Raw genomic sequence first — 20,591 nt, forward strand, 5'->3', positions numbered from 1 at the left:
AGGGCAGAAGGAGAAGGGAATGACAGAGGATGAGATGGTTGGATGGCTTCACCAACGCAGTGGATGTGAGTTTGAGCAAGCTCTAGGAGATAATCAAGGATGGAGAAGCCTGGCATGCTGCAATTCATGGGGCTGCAAAGAGTTGGATATGACTCAGCAACTGAAGAACAACAAACCTATTGGCTATACCGTGTCTTACCACAGGCAAGGTCACATATACCCATGGGTGTTTTGTTATATATCCTGATTATCTGATGGCAAAACATGCTATTCTAGTCTTCCCTGATGGTGAGAAACAGGTGTTATGGGAATTTTATAAATCTTTCATTGACATGATCTATCCTCTAAAGCATGTAAATTTTTACATGTGGCATAGAAATACTAAAACTATGTTAAATGCCTGTACTATTTTAGCATTTTGCTATAATGAATTTGGATGTGCACAACTAGATTAATTCAAGAAGGACAACTACCCAGCCATGGCAGGCATGGTTTAGTGAGATCCAGAGTCTCCAGATTATTCACAGTTTGGACTACCCCTCCCAGAATTGGAGGGTTTGACTAATATAGTCAAACCCTTTCTCAGCAACACAAAGGCCAGGAACTAAGACTTATGGACCCACCAGGAGAACCATGAGGACTGCTCATGTCCAGGGTCATGATCTGTGTCAGCAGTGAGGACCCTGGCAAGAGCTCTTCACTCCACTGGTTCATTGGCCACTGAGTATGTTCCCCTTTGTGTGTATTAACCCAATGAACAGACACAGAAATAAGTAAGGAGGTATGAGATGCCCCAGATAGGATAAAGAACTTGCAGGAATAGTAGGGTTTCAGATCATAGACAACCCCATGCCTTTTAAAATTTTATCAGTATCTGGAAATTCCCAAGATATAAACTGAGAAACCAGGATAACACTTCATGCAGGATAGCAGTAGGTTTACACTAGGGGTCTTTTTATTTCTGACCATTTCTTTACAATCATCCACCAGAGATAACTTTAACTTATGCTTCTCAAGCTCAAATCCCTCTAAAGTCATTTAGGTTCACATTTCTAACTCTGTGGGACACATGTTCCCGAAAGTCACATCAGCTCTCCAGGTCAACATTTTCCTTCTGCACCTTCGCTGGCTCACTTTTCCTTTTCTTATTTGCATGAGCAGATGTCTGAAACCATGGGTCTTGTTTCCCTTTATGATGTACCTGTGTCATAGATTTCAGCTTCCAGGTGCCCAGAAGAAAGCTTTTGACAGGTGCACCCAACTAGGCAGGGACGTATTCAATAATTTCTGAATGAGAGTATTTGTCGTAGTCATAGGAAGCAAAGAAGACAAAGTTAAGCCAGATGGTCCTGGGATGTCCCAAGTCTCTCAGAATCTCTAAAAGCTCAGCTCGAAGCTGGGCAAGTCTCTCTTCTGAAAGAACTGCCTGAGAGCTGTTACTCTCCAGAGGGGCTGGGTAAAACTCTTGACTTAAACTGGGCAGCCCTGAGGTGTGACGCAGCAGCTTCTCCATAGCAGCCATGGAGAGGAGGTTCCCACACATGCTGAAGGACCTGAGCTGGGAGCGGTGGCTCAGGGCAGGCAGGATGGCCTCAATTTGGGAGTCCATGATCTCACACTGATTTAAGCCCAATACCTGGAGGGTATCTGCAACTTGCTCCAGCAGAACTTGAAGGAGCTCAGGACTAAAGTCAGCCACGGTGATACCACTCAGATCTAAGCCTTTTAGCTGACTGATGCTCGGGCACTGGGACAGGTGGGTCAAGTCCGATTCTGTAAGGAGGCAGTGAGTTATTGCAAGGTTATCCAAGGGGCTCATCAGACACCTGTGAAGAAAGGGCAATTAGGTCTGAGAAACAGGGGAGGCAGGTGATCTCCAGGTGAGAGACAAGTGATTTGCCCAAGGCCAAGGTCATTCTGACCATCAAATAAAGGTCAATATCCAACATGCCCAGTCTCATTTTAGCCTGAGATTTCTTTCACCTTCACTGTGTGACTGAATGAAGTACATAGAACCTTGAAATCTCTCTTTCCTAGTCTGTCAAGCAAGGTGTAACATACTCTACTTCCCTATGAGGGTGAATGAACGTAATGAAATATCTAGAACCGGCTCAGAGGGAGAGCCTGACATCACGTCTAAATCAAGTGCAGGCATCTCTGAGTTTTAGTATTGGGGGAGAAGGCAAAAGATACTTTCATCTCAGGCTTTCTTCTGTCTGTGCTTGGGCTCAGGCACTCATATCTCAGGCTTGGCGAGGTACCTGGGTTACATGAATAAAAAAACAACCTGGGTAATTTCCCACAATATCAACTGAGGTTTCCAGTCTGTAGGGGCTCATTTATGTCCCTGTGTCATCTGCAAACGATCTACCACTTCTACTGTCCCTTTGGCTCCTGCTCTATTATTATCTCCAGAACCATGCATTTCCCTTAGATTAACTATCTTATCTGAAGCACAAAACAACATTTTAGGGACAGGGAATTTGAGAGAGGCTCATTGTGGCCACAGACTTGCAGAGCACAGAGCTTCCATTTAGAAATGCTCAGGTCCCTCCTCAAGACCCTTTCTGCTTGTTTTCCTAAATTGTCTGGACATATATCTCTCCTCCTAAAGCAGAAACCTCAAAATGTTCTTTGGTAGATTCCAATCCCCTAGTCTATGGCTCCCTAGATTGGTGTCCCTTTCCAGAGCCTCTATCCATTTGTTCCTCTATCTTGACTTGGGTAGCTATGTGTTACCCCACTTTAGGGTAGAGCGTAAAATAAGACAGTGCACTTGACATTGTAGTGTAGTTTTCACTGTTTCTCGGCCAGTGGTGCCTCTCTCACCTGAGCATCTGGTCCAGGCGGCCTGACAGGAAGAAGGGAGATTCCAGATAGAGATCCCGGAGGTGGTGCAGCTGAGGAACTGAGAGGCAAACTGGACAACAACATGCTGTTCCTGCTCCTCAGAGGCAGAAAGTATGAGTCTCTGCACGTTACTCGTCTGGCCCAGGAGAGGAGCGAATGTGGCCAGGCTGGACAGATGCCAGTTCTGGTTGACTTCTACATCCTGGATACAGTCCAGCTGTACCATACTCAGGACCTTCATAGTATTTTCCACAGGCATTCCAAAGATCTTCAGCTTCTTACAGCACAGGTGTATGGAATCTTTTCTCTCTTCTGCCCACCTCATGAGGTAGGTAAGGAACTCATCCATGGCCCATTCCTTGAGGCTCATCTCTACGAACACCTCCAAGGGAGCCAAGGGCTGCTCTGTCCTTGACCTGTTCTGAGGAACTGATGCCGCAAGCAAGCTTGAGGACATGTGGTCTGTGTATCCAGACCACATGCTCCAGAAGTTCTGGCCAGTATTCCTTAAATCCAGCACCCGCAGTTTGCACCTCCTGAGGGGAAACACCAGATGGGCATCAATGGTTTAAAATCCAAACTGAATGGAACCAGTCTCAGAATAAAGGCAACACTAAGACTTCTCACCTGAGTTTTTACTTCAGATTCCTGACATTACCTGCTTTCTTGCCCTCTTCCTCTTCAGTAGAGATACTGCCTCACTTTCCTCTATCTCCTTTGCCCCTGCATCCTTCCTGATTTTCTACTTCTACAATCCTTAAGAATCCCTGGGAAGAGGCTGGGACATGTTCTTGCAGGTTTCCCTGCATCTTAGACACTCCTACACTTCCAGAAGGCATTTCCCAAAGAGGGCTCGGCAATGGTTAAGGCCTCTGAAATTCTTCACTAACATCATTAGAAGCCTCTGGTCCATCCCTTGACCATTCAGTCTATGACCTCAGCTGTCTCTTCAGGATGTCTAGTAACCTTCCAGGCTATCTGGATTAGACTCACCTGGGGCGCTCCTTCTGGGTAAGCAGGACATCAAGTCCATCCAGTACTGCTTGTAAGGTTATCAGATGAGGCGGCTCCATCAGGCCCCCCAGAGGCAGGCGGACGAAAGGCCAGGCATGCACCATGGTCTTCAGGGTCTTACTGTGACTCCCATAGAAGGCTTCCATGAAGAGTGGGGGGAAGAGCTCGATAGGCAGAAACTCCAAAGCACTCATGGCCAAGTCCTCTTTCCTTAGCAGGCTCATAGCTGCCAGGTCCAGGAGTCTGGGTGGGGTCCAAAGACTCATTCTGATCTGACTCTGCTACAAAAGAAATCCTGTGGAAACTTCCAGAGAACAAGGTATTATTCTTAGGCAAAGCAAGAACACACCTCTGTCTCCCCACTCTTCATAGGAATCTTCTCAGGGCCAAGGTCACTGTCCTGGGAGTAGTGCAAGTGCCTGTTAGTCCCAATTACACTCTGGACTCAGTGAGCACAAAGCCATAGCTCCACCCCTATGGGCACTAGAGCATGATCTCACAAGTAGCAAGAAGGGAGAAATCCAACCATTAGTCTATCCATTTCCATCCACTGCTTTGCTTAATCATGTATCACTGGGAAGTGGGTACCACGAGCTAAAGGCTGAGCTTCATCTTTTTTTTGGGAAAAATTTTAATATATCACTTAGAGCCTTAAAACTATGGGAACAGGAGCATCATGTGGCCCAATATAGCCCACAGTTCACTGAGCTGGGAAAGGGTAAGAGATACCCCTAGAATGAATGCTGCTTGTGCTCAAACTAAACATTTTAAATTTCAAAAAAAGAGAAAAAAATTAAAAAAAGAAATGAAATTCCAAAGATGTTTTTCACTAAAAAGAGCATCTGCTTTGTTAAGACATTTAAAAAGCACCAATCAAATATTTGGGATTAAGTCAATACTACATTCAAGGTAACCAAAATCTTAAATCAGTGTATATGAAAATAAATACTTTTTATTCGTTTATTTTTATTTTTCAATTTTGGCAGCATGGCATGGGGTATCTTAATTCCCAGACCAGGAATGAACCTGCGATCCCTGCAGTGGTCCAATTACGGGATCCCCAGGGAAGTCCCCAGTAAGCAGGTTTTAAAATAAGTCTCTCCTTTCATCCTGATATGCCTGCCACCATTCAAGACCAGTTGACCATGGGTACAGTGAAGGTGTCTATAGTTGCATCTGTAACTTACCAGCTCTGTTGTGGTTGGCAGGCTGCTTGCACCTCAGACTTGAGAATCCTGGTGGTGACTCTGGAACCCTGAAGATTCTGCATCTCTTTGGTGTCTAAGGCGTATATAGACTTTTCCAATCACATCTTCCTTCTTTCCAACAACTAACTGCCAATCAGAAAGTGATACCTGATTAGATTTCAGACTATTAGGTTAATCTTGATTGGATCTTTGTTACCTTTAGAGGAATTGATTGAATCAGATTTCATTCAGGAAGGATAAAAAATGAGGGAGGGGTATTGGATTTCTTGATTCACTCACAAATATTGATTTGGTTTTACTAATATTAATAGTAATAGGCCTGGGTGTGAGACAGGAAAGGGGTTATCCTTCTGTGACAGAAAAAAACAAAACTTTGAAGCACCATTGTTTGGGGATCTTCAGCCATAAAAAAATTATCAAAATGTTCCAGAATTAAAATTGCTTTATGAAGACAGTAGTATTGTTCCCAAAGGAAGCAAAATAAACAATTGTCACTCAGGTGTTATGTTTGACAAGTGGAGATCAAGAATCTACTCAGGAAGTAAAGGGAAGTCCTTTTGGGGATGTGACTGGTATTCCAATCTTTTTTTTTTTTTTTTTTACTTTATTTTTCTTTACAATACTGTATTGGTTTTGCCATACATCAACATGAATCCACCACTGGTGTACATGAGTTCCCAATCCTGAACCCCCCTCCCACCTCCCATCCCATACCATCTCTCTGGGTCATCCCAGTGCACCAGCCCCAAGCACCCTGTATCCTACATCAAACCTAGACTGGCGATTTGTTTCTTACATGATAGTATACATGTTTCAATGCCATTCTCCCAAATCATCCCACCCTCTCCCTCTTCCACAGAGTCCAAAAGTCTGTTCTATACATCTGTGTCTCTTTTGCTGTCTCGCATACAGGGTTATCGTTACCATCTTTCTAAATTCCATATATATGTGTTAGTATACTCTATTGGTGTTTTTCTTTCTGGCTTACATCATTCTGTATAATCGGCTCCAGTTTCATCCACTTCATTAGAACTGATTCAAATGTATTCTTTTTAATGGCTGAGTAATACTCCATTGTGTATATGTACCACATCTTTCTTATCCATTCATCTGCTGAATGGTTGCTTCCATGTCCTGGCTATTATAAAGAGTGCTGCAATGAACATTGGGGTACATGTGTCTCTTTCAATTCTGGTTTCCTCGGTGTGTATGCCCAGCAGTGGGATTGCTGGGTCATAACTATGCCAAAGGCTTTGACTGTGTGGATCACAATAAACTGTGGAAAATTCTGAAAGAGATGGGAATACCAGACCACCTGCCCTGCCTCTTCAGAAACCTATATGCAGGTCAGGAAGCAACAGTTAGAACTGGACATGGAACAACAGACTGGTTCCAAATAGGAAAAGGGGTACGTCAAGGCTGTATATTGTCACCCTGCTTATTTAACTTCTATGCAGAGTACATCATGAGAAACGCTGGACTGGAAGAAATACAAGCTGGAATCAAGATTGCCAGGAGAAATATCAATAACCTCAGATATGCAGATGACACCACCCTTATGGCAGAAAGTGAAGAGGAACTAAAAAGCCTCTTGATGAAAGTGAAAAAGAAGAGTGAAAAAGTTGGCTTAAAGCGCAACATTCAGAAAACTAAGATCATGGCATCCGGTCCCATCACTTCATGGGAAATAGCTGGGGAAACAGTGGAAACAGTGTCAGACTTTATTTTTTGGGACTCCAAAATCACTGTAGATGGTGACTGCAGCCATGAAATTAAAAGACGCTTGCTCCTTGGAAGAAAAGTTATGACCAACCTAGATAGCATATTCAAAAACAGAGACATTACTTAGCCGACTAAGGTCCGTCTAGTCAAGGTTATGGTTTTTCCAGTGGTCATGTATGGATGTGACAGTTGGTCTGTGAAGAAGGCTGAGCATTGAAGAATTGATGCTTTTGAACTGTGGTGTTGGAGAAGACTCTTGAGAGTCCCTGAGACTGCAAGGAGATCCAAACAGTCCATTCTAAGGGAGATCAGCCCTGGGATTTCTTTGGAAGGAATGATACTAAAGCTGAAACTCCAATACTTTGGCCACCTCATGCAAAGTGTTGATTCATTGGAAAAGACTCTGATGCTGGGAGGGATTGGGGGCAGGAGGAGAAGGGGATGACCGAGGATGAGATGGCTGGATGGCATCACGGACTTGATGGACGTGAATCTGAGTGAACTCCGGGAGTTGGTGATGGACAGGGAGGCCTGGCCTGCTGTGATTCATGGGGTCGCAAAGAGTCAGATGCGACTGAGAGACTGAATTGAACTGAACTGAAGGCAGTTGTATTTCCATTTTTTTGAAGGAATCTCCACACTGTTCTCCATAGTGGCTATACTAGTTTGGATTCCCACCAACAGTGTAAGAGGGTTCCCTTTTCTCCACACCCTCCCCAGCATTTATTGCTTGTAGACTTTTGGGTCACAGCCATTCTGATTGGTGTGAAATGGCACCTCACTCATTGTGGTCTTGATTTGCATTTCTCTGATAATGAGTGATGTTGAGCATCTTTTCATGTGTTTGTTAGCCATCTGTATGTCTTCTTTGGAGAAATGTCTATTTAGTTCTTTTTTTGATTGGGTCGTTTATTTTTCTGGAATTGAGCTGCATGAGTTGCTTGTATATTTTTGAGATTAATTCTTTGTCAGTTCCTTCATTTGATATTATTTTCTCCCATTCTGAAGGGTGTCTTTTCACCTTGCTTATGGTTTCCTTTGTTGTGCAGAAGATTTTAATTTTAATTAGGTTCCATTTGTTTATTTTTCCTTTTATTTCCAATATTCTGGGAGGTTGGTCATAGAGGATCCTGCTGTGATTTATCTCGGAGAGTGTTTTGCCTATGTTCTCCTCTAGGAGTTTTATCATTTCTGGTCTTACGTTTAGATCTTTAATCCATTTTGAGTTTATTTTTGTGTATGGTGTTAGAAAGTGTTCTAGTTTCATTCTTTTACAAGTGGTTGACCAGTTTTCCCAGCACCACTTGTTAAAGAGATTGTCTTTACTCCATTGTATATTCTTGCCTCCTTTGTCAAAGATAAGGTGTCTATATGTGTGCGGATTTATCTCTGGGCTTTCTATTTTGTTCCATTGATCTATATTTCTGTCTTTGTGGCAGTAACATACTGTCTTGATGACTGTGGCTTTGTAGTAGAGCCTGAAGTCAGGCAGGTTGATTCCTCCAGTTCCATTCTTCTTTCTCAAGATTGTTTTGGCTATTCGAGGTTTTTTGTATTTCCATACAAATTGTGAAATTATTTGTTCTAGCTCTGTGAAAAATACCGCTGGTAACTTGATAGGGATTGCATTGACTCTGTAGATTGCTTTGGGTAGTATACTCATTTTCACTATATTGATTCTTCCAATCCATGAACATGGTATATTTCTCCATCTATTAGTGTCCTCTTTGATTTCTTTCATCAGTGTTTTATAGTTTTCTATATATAGGTCTTTAGTTTCTTTAGGTAGATATATTCCTAAGTATTTTATTCTTTTTGTTGCAATGGTGAATGGAATTGTTTCCTTAGTTTCTTTTTCTACTTTCTCATTATTAGTGTATAGGAATGCAAGGGATTTCTGTGTGTTGATTTTATATCCTGCAACTTTACTATATTCATTGATTAGCTCTAGTAATTTTCTGGTGGAGTCTTTAGGGTTTTCTATGTAGAGGATCATGTCATCTGCAAACAGTGAGAGCTTTACTTCGTTTCCAACTTGGATTCCTTTTATTTCTTTTTCTGCTCTGATTGCTGTGGCCAAAACGTCCAGAACTATGTTGAATAGTAGCGGTGAAAGTGGGCACCCTTGTCTTGTTCCTGACTTTGGGGAAAATGCTTTCAATTTTTCCCCATTGAGGATAATGTTTGCTGTGGGTTTGTCATATATAGCTTTTATTATGTTGAGATATGTTCCTTCTATTCCTGATTTCTGGAGAATTTTTATCGTAAATGGATGTTGGATTTTGTCAAAGGCCTTCTCTGCATCTATTGAGATAATGATATGGCTTTTATTTTTCAATTTGTTAATGTGGTGAATTACATTGATTGATTTGCGGATATTGAAGAATCCTTGCATCCCTGGGATAAAGCCCACTTGGTCATGGGGTATGATCTTTTTAATGTGTTGTTGGATTCTGATTGCTAGAATTTTGTTGAGGATTTTTGCATCTACGTTCATCAATGATATTTTCCTGTAGTTTTCTTTTTTTGTGTGGCATCTTTGCCAGGTTTTGGTATTAGGGTGATGGTGGCCTCATAGAATGAGTTTGGAAGTTTACCTTCCTCTGCAATTTTCTGGAAGAGTTTGAGTAGAATAGGTGCTAGCTCTTTTCTAAATTTTTGGTAGAATTCAGCTGTGAAGCCGCTTGGACCTGGGCTTTTGTTTGCTGGAAGATTTCTGTTTACAGTTTCAATTTCCGTGCTTGTGATGGGTCTGTTAAGGTTTTCTATTTCTTCCTGGTTCAGTTTTGGAAGGTTGTACTTTTCTAAGAATTTGTCCATTTCTTCCACGTTGTCCATTTTATTGGCATATAATTGCTGATAGTAGTCTCTTATGATCCTTTGTATTTCTGTGTTGTCTGTTGTGATCTCTCCATTTTCATTTCTAATTTTATTGATTTGATTTTTCGCCCTTTGTTTCTTGATGAGTCTGGCTAATGGTATGTCAACTTTATTTATCCTTTCAAAGAACCAGCTTTTGGTTTTGTTGATTTTTGCTATGGTCTCTTTTGTTTCTTTTGCATTTACTTCTGCCCTAATTTTAAAGATTTCTTTCCTTTTACTAACCCTGGGGTTATCCATTTCTTCCTTTTTTAGTTGCTTTAGGTGTAGAGTTAGGTTATTTTACTTTTTTCTTGTTTCTTGACGTATGCCTGTATTGCTATGAACTTTCCCCTTAGCAGTGCTTTTATAGTGTGCCACAGGTTTTGGGTTGTTGTTTTTTCATTTTCATTCATTTCTATGCATATTTTGATTTCTTTTTTGATTTCTTCTGTGCTTTGTTGATTATTCAGCAGCGTGTTGTTCAGCCTCCATATGTTGGAATTTTTAATAGTTTTTCTCCTGTAACTGAGATCTAATCTTACTGCATTATGCTCAGAAAAGATGCTTGGAATTATTTCAATTTTTTCGAATTTATCAAGGCTAGATTTATGGCCCAGGATGTGATCTATCCTGGAGAAGGTTCTGTGAGCACTTGAGAAAAAGGTGAAATTCATTGTTTTGGGGTGAAATGTCCTATAGATATCAATTAGGTCTAACTGGTCTATTGTATCATTTAAAGTTTGTGTTTCTTTGCAAATTTTCTCTTTAGTTGATCTATCCATAGGTGTGAGTACGGTATTAAAGTCTCCCACTATTATTGTGTTATTGTTAATTTCCCCTTTCATACTTGTTAGCATTTGTCTTACATATTGTGGTGTTTCTATGTTTATGCATATATATTTATAATTGTTATATCTTCTTGGATTGATCCTTTGATCATTATGTAGTGTCCTTCTTTGTCTCTTTTCACAGCCTTTGTTTTAAAGTCTATTTTATCTGATATGAATATTGCTACTCTTGCTTTCTTTTGTTCTCTATTTGAGTGGAATATTTTTTTCTAGCCCTTCACTTTCAGTCTGTATGTGTCCCTTGTTTTGAGGTGGGTCTCTTGTAGACAACATATATAGGGGTCTTGTTTTTGTATCCATTCAGCCAGTCTTTGTCTTTTGGTTGGGGCATTCAACCCATTTACGTTTAAGGTAATTATTGATAAGTATGATCCCGTTGCCATTTACTTTATTGTTTTGGGTTCGGGTTTATACACCTTTTTTGTGTTTCCTGTCTAGAGAATATCCTTTAGCATTTGTTGGAGAGCTGGTTTGGCGGTGCTGAATTCTCTCAGCTTTTGCTTGTCTGTAAAGCTTTTGATTTCTCCTTCCTATTTGAATGAGATCCTTGCTGGGTACAGTAATCTGGGCTGTAGGTTATTTTCTTTCATCACTTTAAGTATGTCTTGCCAATCCCTCCTGGCCTGAAGAGTTTCTATTGAAAGATCAGCTGTTATCCTTATGGGAATCCCCTTGTGTGTTATTTGTTGTTTTTCCCTTGCTGCTTTTAATATTTGTTCTCTGTGTTTTATTTGTGTTAATTTGATTAATATGTGTCTTGGGGTGTTTTGCCTTGTGTTTATCCTGATTGGGACTCTCTGGGTTTCTTGGACTTGGGTGATTATTTCCTTCCCCGTTTTAGGGAAGTTTTCAACTATTATCTCCTCAAGTACTTTCTCATGGCCTTTCTTTTTGTCTTCTTCTTCTGGGACTCCTATAATTCGAATGTTGGAGTGTTTCATATTGTCCTGGAGGTATCTGAGATTGTCCTCATTTCTTTCAATTTGTTTTTCTTTTTTCCTCTCTGATTCATTTATTTCTACCATTCTATCTTCTATTTCACTAATCTTACCTTCTGCCTCCATTATCTACTATTTGTTGCCTCCAGAGTGTTTCTGATCTCATTTATTGCATTATTCATTATATATTGACTCTTCTTTATTTCTTCTAGGTCCTTGTTAAACTTTTCTTGCATCTTCTTAATCCTTGTCTCCAGGCTATTTATCTGTGATTCCATTTTGATTTCAAGATTTTGGATCATTTTCACTATCACTATTAGGAATTCTTTATCAGGTAGATTCCCTATCTCTTCCTCTTTTGTTTGGTTTGGTGGGCATTTATCCTTTTCCTTTACCTGCTGGGTATTCCTCTGTCTCTTCATCTTGTTTATATTGCTGCATTTGGGGTGGCCTTTCTGTATTCTGGCAGTTTGTGGAGCTCTCTTTATTATGGAGTTTCCTTGCTGTGGGTGGGGTTGTATCAGTGGCTTGTCAAGGTTTCTTAGTTAGGGAAGCTTGTGTCGGTGTTCTGGTGGGTGGAACTGGATTTCTTCTCTCTGGAGTGCAATGACATGTCCAGTAATGAGTTGTGAGATGTTAGTGGTTTTGGAGTAACTTTGAGCTGCCTGTATATTGAAGCTCAGGGCTGTTCCTATGTTGCTGGAGAATTTGCATAGTATTCTTGCTCTGAAACTTGTTGGCCCGTGGGTGGTGCTTGGTTTCAGTGTAGGTATGGAGGTGTTTGATGAGCTCCTATCAATTAATGTTCCCTGGAGTCAGGAGTTCTCTGATGTTCTTAGGATTTGGACTTAAGCCTCCTGCTTCTGGTTTTCAGTTTTATTTTTACAGTAGTCTCAAGGCTTCTCCTTCTATACCGCACCATTGATAAAACATCTAGATTAAAGATGAAAAATTTCTCCACATTGAGGGACACCCAGAGAGGTTCACAGAGTTACATGGAGAAGAGAGGGAGGGGGTAGTTAGAGGTGACCCAAATGAGATGAGGTGGAATCAAAAGAGGAAAGAGCAAGCTAGCCAGTAATCACTTCCTTATGTGTGCTCCACAGCCTGGACCTCTCAGAGATGTTCATGGAGTTATACAGAGAAGAGGAGAGGGAGGAAGGAGACAGAGGTGGCCAGGAGTATAAAAGAGGGGAATGAAAAAGAGAGAGACAGATCGAGCCAGTAATCATTTCCCTAAGTGTTCTCCACCATCTGGTACACATAGAGATTCACAGAGTTGGGTAGAGAAGAGAAGGGGGAGGGAGGAGACAGAGGCAACCTGGTGGAGAAAAAGGAGAGTCCAAAGGAGAAAAGAGCAGTCAAGCAAGTAATCTTGCTCTCAAGTAAAAATGGGTACTGAAGATTGGGTTTTTGAAGGTACAAAATTGATAACAAATACCAAAAAGCAAAGATTAAAAATCTAGAGTAGAGGTTGGATTTTCAAAAATACAATATTAAAGAAAATAAGAAGAAGAAAAAATAAAGTCACAAGAATTATTTTAAAAAATATATATGAAGTTTGCTTTAAAAATAAGGTCTTTTTTGGGGGGAAAAGTAATAGTAGGTTATAAAAATGAAAATTAAAGGAGAAATAGAGACCTAAAAATTTTAAAAAATGTTTAAAAAAAGAAGAAAAAGAAAAGAAGAAAAAACAAACATCAAAAAAAGAATGATTGTAAAAATAGTAAAGATACATCTAGGACTTTCTCTGGTGTTGTTGTGGGCTGTGTGGGGTCAGTTTATTTTTGGATAGTTCCTTGGTTCGGCTTATATTTCTCAAGATCTATAGGCCCCTTCCTATGTGGTCGGTCCTAAGGACAGGGTTTTAATCTATTGCACCTGTCACTTCCAAGGCGGTTCCCTTTGTTTTAGGTTCTCCTGTTTGCTAGTCTCTTCAGTGTCTGATTTCAGCCCTGACACAAGGAGGGGTGGTGGTGGACACTTTTTTTTAGGCTCACTTGTTCAGTCACGCTGTCGGGAGGGAGGGATTCTGCAAACAGATAACACTGGCGTGTGCTCGCAGTGTCTCAGCCATGCTGGGTCTGCCCCCGCTCATGGTGCACACAGCTCAGGCTCTAGGTTGCTCCACCAGGAACCGTCTAAGGCCAGCCCTGGGCTGCATGCACCTCCCAGGTCTAAGCTGCTCAGGCTCAGGCACTCAGGTAGTCCTCAGAGGCGCAGACTAGGTTGGGCCTGCGTTTTGTGCCCTTCCCAGGTCCGAGTGGCTCAGGTGTTTTGTAAGCGCAGTCGCTTTGGCTTATCGCCTCTCCCGTCCCTGCTGCTCAGTTTTCTGGGTGTACAGCTGGCGCCCCTTCTCAGGAGGATGATGACCGTCCAGAACCCCGAGAGGTCTTAGTTAGCAAAGAAGCCTGTTTGCAGTTTGGTAGTTAATGTCTCTCTGGGGCTGCTATTGACCCTTTCTGGCTCTGGCTACCTGTCACTGGAGGGGGATGGTCTGCAGTTGGCTAATTCTGTTCCATCCTTTGTTCTGTGCATGGTCCTGGTGGTGTCTTATGTTAGAGCTTTTTGCCCGGTAGCTATCCCACAGTCTGGTTTGCTAGCCCAAGTTAGCTCTCTCTGGTTACACTTGGGGCATTCAGGCCTGATCCTTATGAAGTAATTCAGCCCGCGCCTCCCTGCCCAGCCCTGGCTTGCTAGTGGCGGATGCAGGCATCTGCGCTGCTTCTCCACAGGGGGAGTTACCCTTGGGCTCATAATCTGTAGATTTTAATTATTTATTTATTTTTCCTCCCTGTTATGTTGCCCTCTGTGCTTCCAAGGCTCGCCACAGACTCGGCAGTGAGAGTGCTTCCTGGTGTTTGGAAACTTCTCTCTTTTTAAGACTCCCTTTCCAGGACAGAGCTCCCTCCCTACCTCTTTTGTCTCTTTTTTTTTTTTTTTTTTGTCTTTTGTATTTTTTCCTGCCTGTTTTCAAAGACAATGAGCTGCTTTTCTGGGTGTCGGATGTCCTCTGCCGGCATTCAGAAGTTGTTTTGTGAAATTTACTCAGCGTTGAAATGTTTTTTTGATGAATTTGTGGGGGAGAAAGTGGTCTCCCCATCCTATTCCTCTGCTATCTTAGGACCACCCCCTGGTATTCCAATCTTAGGTCAAGACATCTCTGAAGACATCAGATCAAAATCACATTTGAGAGGTAAGAGTGAGGGCTGGGTAGTTGGAGCTGGGCGTCCCTAGAGGGACAATGTGAGTAACGCAAATAGTATAAAATGTAAGGTGGTTTTTTTTTTTTTTCTTCCCTTGGGGAAGAAGGAAATTTAGAAGACTTTTCTCTGGGTTGTGTTTAGAAATTAAAAGGAGTGACTAAAAGGAAGCAGTATCATCTCTGAAGGGTTTCCTCTCCAAAAGTTGAGATCAGTACCATAAATTGAATGAAAAGATTGTTTTCACTTTAAAAATTTAAAATGAGAAATTGCAGAAGCCATGTAACTAAGAGTGTTATTAAGATGTGGGAGTCTATCTGAGCTGGAAAGCTTTGAGATGTACATTTTAAAACATTCTTTCTTTACATATATAAGAATTACTGAGACAGGAAAGGGGCAAGGCACAACCTTTAAAAGAAGGACATGACATAAACTGATTAGAAACAACCAGGTCCAGGATGATGGACTCAACTTGCACTTGCCCTTTATCCTCAGTATAGCTCATTGTAGCACAATCCAGCTGCTACGATGGTTCCAAGGATGAACATTAATGGTCAAAAAGTGGGCAGTGGCCCAATTCCTGGAAAACTCCACCCCTTCCCCAAGGTGAAAGGGGCTTCCCTGGTGGCTCAGATGGTAAAAGAATCAGCCCACAACACAGGAGACCTGGGTTCGATCCCTGGGTCGGGAAGATCCCCAGGCTACCCACTCAAGTGTTCTTGCCTGGAGAATTGCGTGGACAGAGGAGCCTGGCAGACTATAGTCCATGGGGTTGCAAAGAGTCAGACACAACTGAGTGACTAATATTTTATTGTTCCAAGATAGCTGGAAGACTCCTCCCACTCATTAGCCTATAAAATTACCTGCCCCTATAAAAATGGACAAACCTGGTGCCTCTCTTGCTTTCCATGATGGCCCACTCTCTCTCTATGGAGTGTGGGACTTTATAAACCTTCTTTCTCTTTACTAAAGTTCATTCTTGAATTCTTTCCTGCACGACGCCAAAACCTACATGGGGCAGCCTTCCCAGAGACTCTTATGTGACCTGGGATCTGATCATTCTCCTGCACCACCACTTTCATTCTTGCAACATTACTGCTTTGGAAAGGAGTTCAGTGAATGGAACACTTCATACCCAGTTGTTATTGTTTCAGTCAATAAGTTGTGTCAGATTCTTTTGTGACCTCATGGACTGTAGCCCATCAGGCTCCTCTGGCTATGGGATTTCCCAGGCAAGAATACTGGAGTGGGTTGCCATTGCCTACTCCAGGGGATCTTCCTGACCCAGGGATTGAAGCTTTGTCTCCTGCATTGGCAAGCATTCTTTTTACCACTGAGACACCAGGGAGAGACTTTAAAAATAGCATATGAAATGCTGATTTCCAAGTAGTATGTATGTGTGTGTGTGTGTATGTATATATATATATGTCATCATATATATATATGATGACAAACCTAGATAATGTGTTGAAAAGCAGAGACACTACTCTGCTGACAAAAATTCACATGTCAAGGCTCTGGCCTTTCTAGTGGTCATGTATGATTGTGAGAGCCAGACTGTAAAGAAGGCAGAACACCAAAGAATTGATGGCTTTGAACTGTGGTGCTAGAGAAGACTCCTGAAAGTCACTTGGACAGCAAGGAGATCAAATCAGTCAATCTTACTGGGGATCAATCCTGAATATTCACTGGAAGGGCTGATGCTGAAGCTGAAGCTCCACTATTTTGGCCATTTTATGTGAACAGATGACTCATTGGAAAAGTCCCTGATGCATATTGAGGGCAGAAGAAGGCATCAGAGGATGAGATGGCTGGACAGCATCACCGATGCAATGAATATGAACTTGTGCAAACTGTAGGAGATGGTGAGGGACAGGGAGGCCTGGCGTTCTGCAGTCCATGGGGTTCAAGAGTTGGACACAACTGGGTGACTGAACAACAACAATCCAGGGACAATTGCAACATGTGAATCTCAAGTTCGAATCCACCTAAAAACATCTAGCTTCCTATTTGTGACTCTACAGGACACATGTCCACAAGCATTGCATTACTGGGGAGACTGCCTGTCCCCCTGCAATCCTGCTTCCCTGTAGGATTACCTTTCCCTTTCACATTCACATTGAGTAGATGTCTGAAACCATATGTCTGTTTTCCCTTCACGATATATCTTGTCCAAGATTTCAGTTTCCAAGTTCTAAGTAGAGAGCTTGGGATTGATGCAACCAACTAGGCTGGAATGTTACCTCTATATATGATGGGCTCAGGATGATAGAATGTGTTATTCCCACAGTGTGGACAGGGGATGAAACAAATCCAGATGGTCCTGGGGTATCCTAAGTCCTTCATAACCTCAAGCAATTCAGTCCGACACTGGGCAAGTCTCCCAGGTTGGAGGATCCCCTGAGAGCTGAAACTCTCCTGAAGGACAGGGTACAGTTCTCGACTTAAACTGGGCAGCTCAGAGGTATGTCGCAGCATCTTCTTCATGATGGGCATGGAGAGGAGGTTCCCACGCAGACTGAAGGATGTGAGCTGGAAGCAGTGGCTCAGAGCAGGCAAGATGGCCTCAAGGTGGGAGTCTCTGATCCCAGATTGCTCTAAGTACAGCTCCTGGAGGGTGGCTGAAACTTTCTCCAGCAGACCTGGGAGGAGCTCAGGACTAGAGTAGGTCATCGTGACCCCACTCAGATTCAGGCTCTTTAGCTGACTGATGTTCGGGCTCTGAGACAGGTGGGTCAAGTCTGAATCTGTAAGGAGGCAGTGAGTTATTGAAAGGTTGTCCAAGGGCTTCATCAGGCACCTGGGGGAGAAAAAGAGACATTAGGTCTTAGATACTTGAGGTGAAAGCTGACTGCAAGTTGAGAGATAAGTGATCTGCCCAAGCCCAGGTTTGGTATGATGATCTGATGATTGAAACCCAGAATGGCCAGTCTTATTGCAGCCAGAGTCATTTATCCTTCTGTGTGACTGGGTCAAATACAGAGTCTTGAAAACTCTCCTCATTAGGCAAGCAGAGAAAAACTTACTCCACTTCTGTCTGAGGATGAATGAAGATAATGGGATGCACTAGGACAAGTTCAGAGGAGATCCTGATACCTTGTTTCAACTGAGAGTGAGCATCACTAAAATTTAATAGTAAGAGATACACTTAAAATGCCTCCAATCCATGCTTCCTTCACACATGTTTTCACCCCAGCTACCCATCTCAGGCAGGTGAGGCTTTTTGGGTGACATGCATAGAGGACCAACCTGGACAACATCCCTGAGGATGCCAGTCTGCACGGGCTCACTTACATCCCTGCTTTATCTGCAAACCATCTACCAATTTTTATGATCCCTACTCTATTACCATCATCTCCAGAGTCATGCATTTCCCATATATTAATAAGCTTATCTGAGGCTTCCCAGGTTGCACTAGTGGTAAAGAATTGGCCTGCCAGTCCAGGAGACGTAAAAGACAGGGGTTTTATTTCTGGGTTGGGAAGATCTCCTGGAGGAGTGCATGGCTACCATCTCCAGTATTCTTGCCTGGAAAATCCCATGGAAAGGAGAGCCTGATGGGCTACAGTCCATAGGATTTCAGAGAACTGGACATGATTGAGTGACTTAGCATACACACATGGAGAAAAAAAGTGACCTTTATAGATGGGGAATTAGGCTCATTGTGGTCACAAAACCAGTGAGCATGGACCTTCTGTTTAAAATGCTCATGACTGATGGAATTTTCCATCTTCAATGCTCCATTTCCTTAATTATTTTCAAGTCACCTAGGCTATTGTTGCTGTTCAATTGCCCAGTCATGTCTGACATTGTGATCCCATGGACCACAGCATGCCAAGGCCTCTGTCCCTCACCATCTCCTGAAGTTTGCCCAAGTTTATGTTCAATGAGTCAGTGATGCCATCCAGCCATCTCATCCTCTGACACCCTCTTCTGCTGCCCTCAATCTTTCCCCTCATCAGGGACTTCCCCAGTGAGTCAGCTGTAAGCATCAGATGACCAAAACACTGGAGTTTCAATTTCAGCATCAGTCCTTCCAACAAGTATTCAGGATTGATTTTCATTAAGATTGACTGGTTTGATTTCCTTGCTTTCCAAGGGACTCTCAGGAGTCTTCTCCAGCACCACAGTTCAAATGCATCAATTCTTGGTGTTCTGCCTTCTTTATGGTCCAGCTCTCACAATCATACGTGACCAGTGAGAAGACCATAGCCTTGAGTATGTGGACCTGTGGCCAAGGAATGTCTCTGCTTTTCAAACACTGTCTAGGTTTGTCATAACTTTACTACCAAGAAGCAAACATCTGATTTCATGGCTGCAGTCACCATCTGAAGTGATTTTAGAGCCCAGGAAGAGGAAATTTGTCACTACCTCCAGCTTTCCCCCTCTATTTGCTGGTCAGTGGTACACACTCACCTGAGCATCTGGTCCAGGCAGCCTTCAAGGTAGAAAGGGGATTTCAGATGGAGATCCTGGAGGTGGTGCAGCCTCAGGAACTGAGAAGTAATTTTGACAATGTGCTGCTCATTCCACTCCTCAGGATCAGGCAGGTGGATATGGGAGACAAACAGTTTCTGCACATTGCTCATCTGGCCCAGGAGAGGAGCAATCATGGCCAGAGTGGACAGATGCCAGGTGCAATTCACATGTAACTCCTGGATACAGTCCAGCTGCACCATGCTCAGGACATTCATAATATTATCCATGGGAAATGAAACAATTTTCAGCTTCTTACAGCACAGGTGTATGAAAGGGTCTCTCTGCTCTACCCAGTTTAGCAGGTAAGTGAGGAATTCATTCATGGTTCTTTCCTTGAGGTGAAGTTCTGTGAACACCTCAAAGGCAGCCAAGCGCTTCTTGATCCTTGACCCATCCTCAGCCATTGGTGCCATTGATGAGCTTGAGGACACATGGGCACTGGATCCAGACCACATTCTCCAGAAGTCCTGGCCAGTATTCCTTAAATCCAGCACGCGCAATTTGAACTTCCTGTGGGGAATCAGCATATTGGCAGCTATGGTTTTTAGATCCACAAAAGATTAGGCAGCACTCTGACTTTGCACCTCAGCTTTTACTTCAAATTCCTGACATCACCTTCTTCCTTGCCCTCTTCTTCCCTCTCTGCCTCACATCCCTCCATCTCCTTTCCCTTGCCATTTTCCCTAACGTTCTACTCTAGTGCCCATAGGCATCCCTGAGAGGAGGGTGGGCATGTACTTTCACATTTCCTTGCATCTTAGGAACACCTGCACTGCTGGAAGGCATTCAGCAAAGTGAACTCAGCAATGACCAAGTCTCTGCTTCTTCACTGGCATCATCAGAAGCCACTGGTCCATCCATTTGTCATTTACTCTCCTACTGTCACCTGTCTCTTCAGGACTGCCCACATCTTACCAGATTATGTGCATCTGACTCACCTTGGATGATCCTTCTGTGTGAGCAGGACATCAAGTCCATCCAGCACTGCTTGTAAAGTTCCCAGATGAGGCGTCTGCATCAGGCCCCCCAGAGGCAGGCGGACAAAGGGCCAGGCTTGAACCAAGGCTGTTAAGATCTTTCTGTGTCTTCCCCAGAATGCTTCCATGAAGAGTGGGGGGAAGAGCTCAATGGGCAGATACTCCAGAGTAGAAATAGCCAAGGCCTCATTGGTTAATAGGCTCTTCCCTGCCAGGTTCAGGAGTCTCAGGGGGTTCTGGATACTCATCCTGAATCTGCTCCTAAAGGAATCCTGTAAGAACTTTCAGAGAAGAAGGCATCTTTTTCAGGTAAGCATGAACACCCCTTCATCTGTCTCCCCACTCTTCAGAGGAACTCTCAGAGTGGAAATCTCTTTTCTGGCAGTTGTGGAATAGCCTCAGTCTTGACAGTTTCACTCTGGGCTCAGTGAGGAAAAAGCCATAGCTCTGCCCCTATGGGCACCAAAACAAAAATCTCATAAGGACCAAG

The 20,591-nt window shown here is 42.9% G+C and overlaps 1 protein-coding gene and 1 pseudogene across 1 annotated transcript; both read right to left on the minus strand.

Annotated features, from left to right (window-relative positions):
- On the minus strand, positions 1,262-4,130 carry LOC102172469 (annotated as a pseudogene).
- LOC102172744 (PRAME family member 8-like) lies at positions 4,231-20,349 on the minus strand. Its single transcript, XM_005690879.3, has 4 exons — positions 20,063-20,349; positions 19,062-19,634; positions 17,080-17,445; positions 4,231-4,264 (listed from the first exon to the last, which is right to left on the minus strand). The coding sequence occupies exons 1-4, from the start codon at positions 20,347-20,349 to the stop codon at positions 4,231-4,233; spliced, it is 1,260 nt and encodes a 419-aa protein (XP_005690936.3).

The sequence above is a fragment of the Capra hircus genome, chromosome 16, assembly GCF_001704415.2.
Source record: "Capra hircus breed San Clemente chromosome 16, ASM170441v1, whole genome shotgun sequence".
NCBI classification, from domain to species: Eukaryota; Metazoa; Chordata; class Mammalia; order Artiodactyla; family Bovidae; genus Capra; species Capra hircus.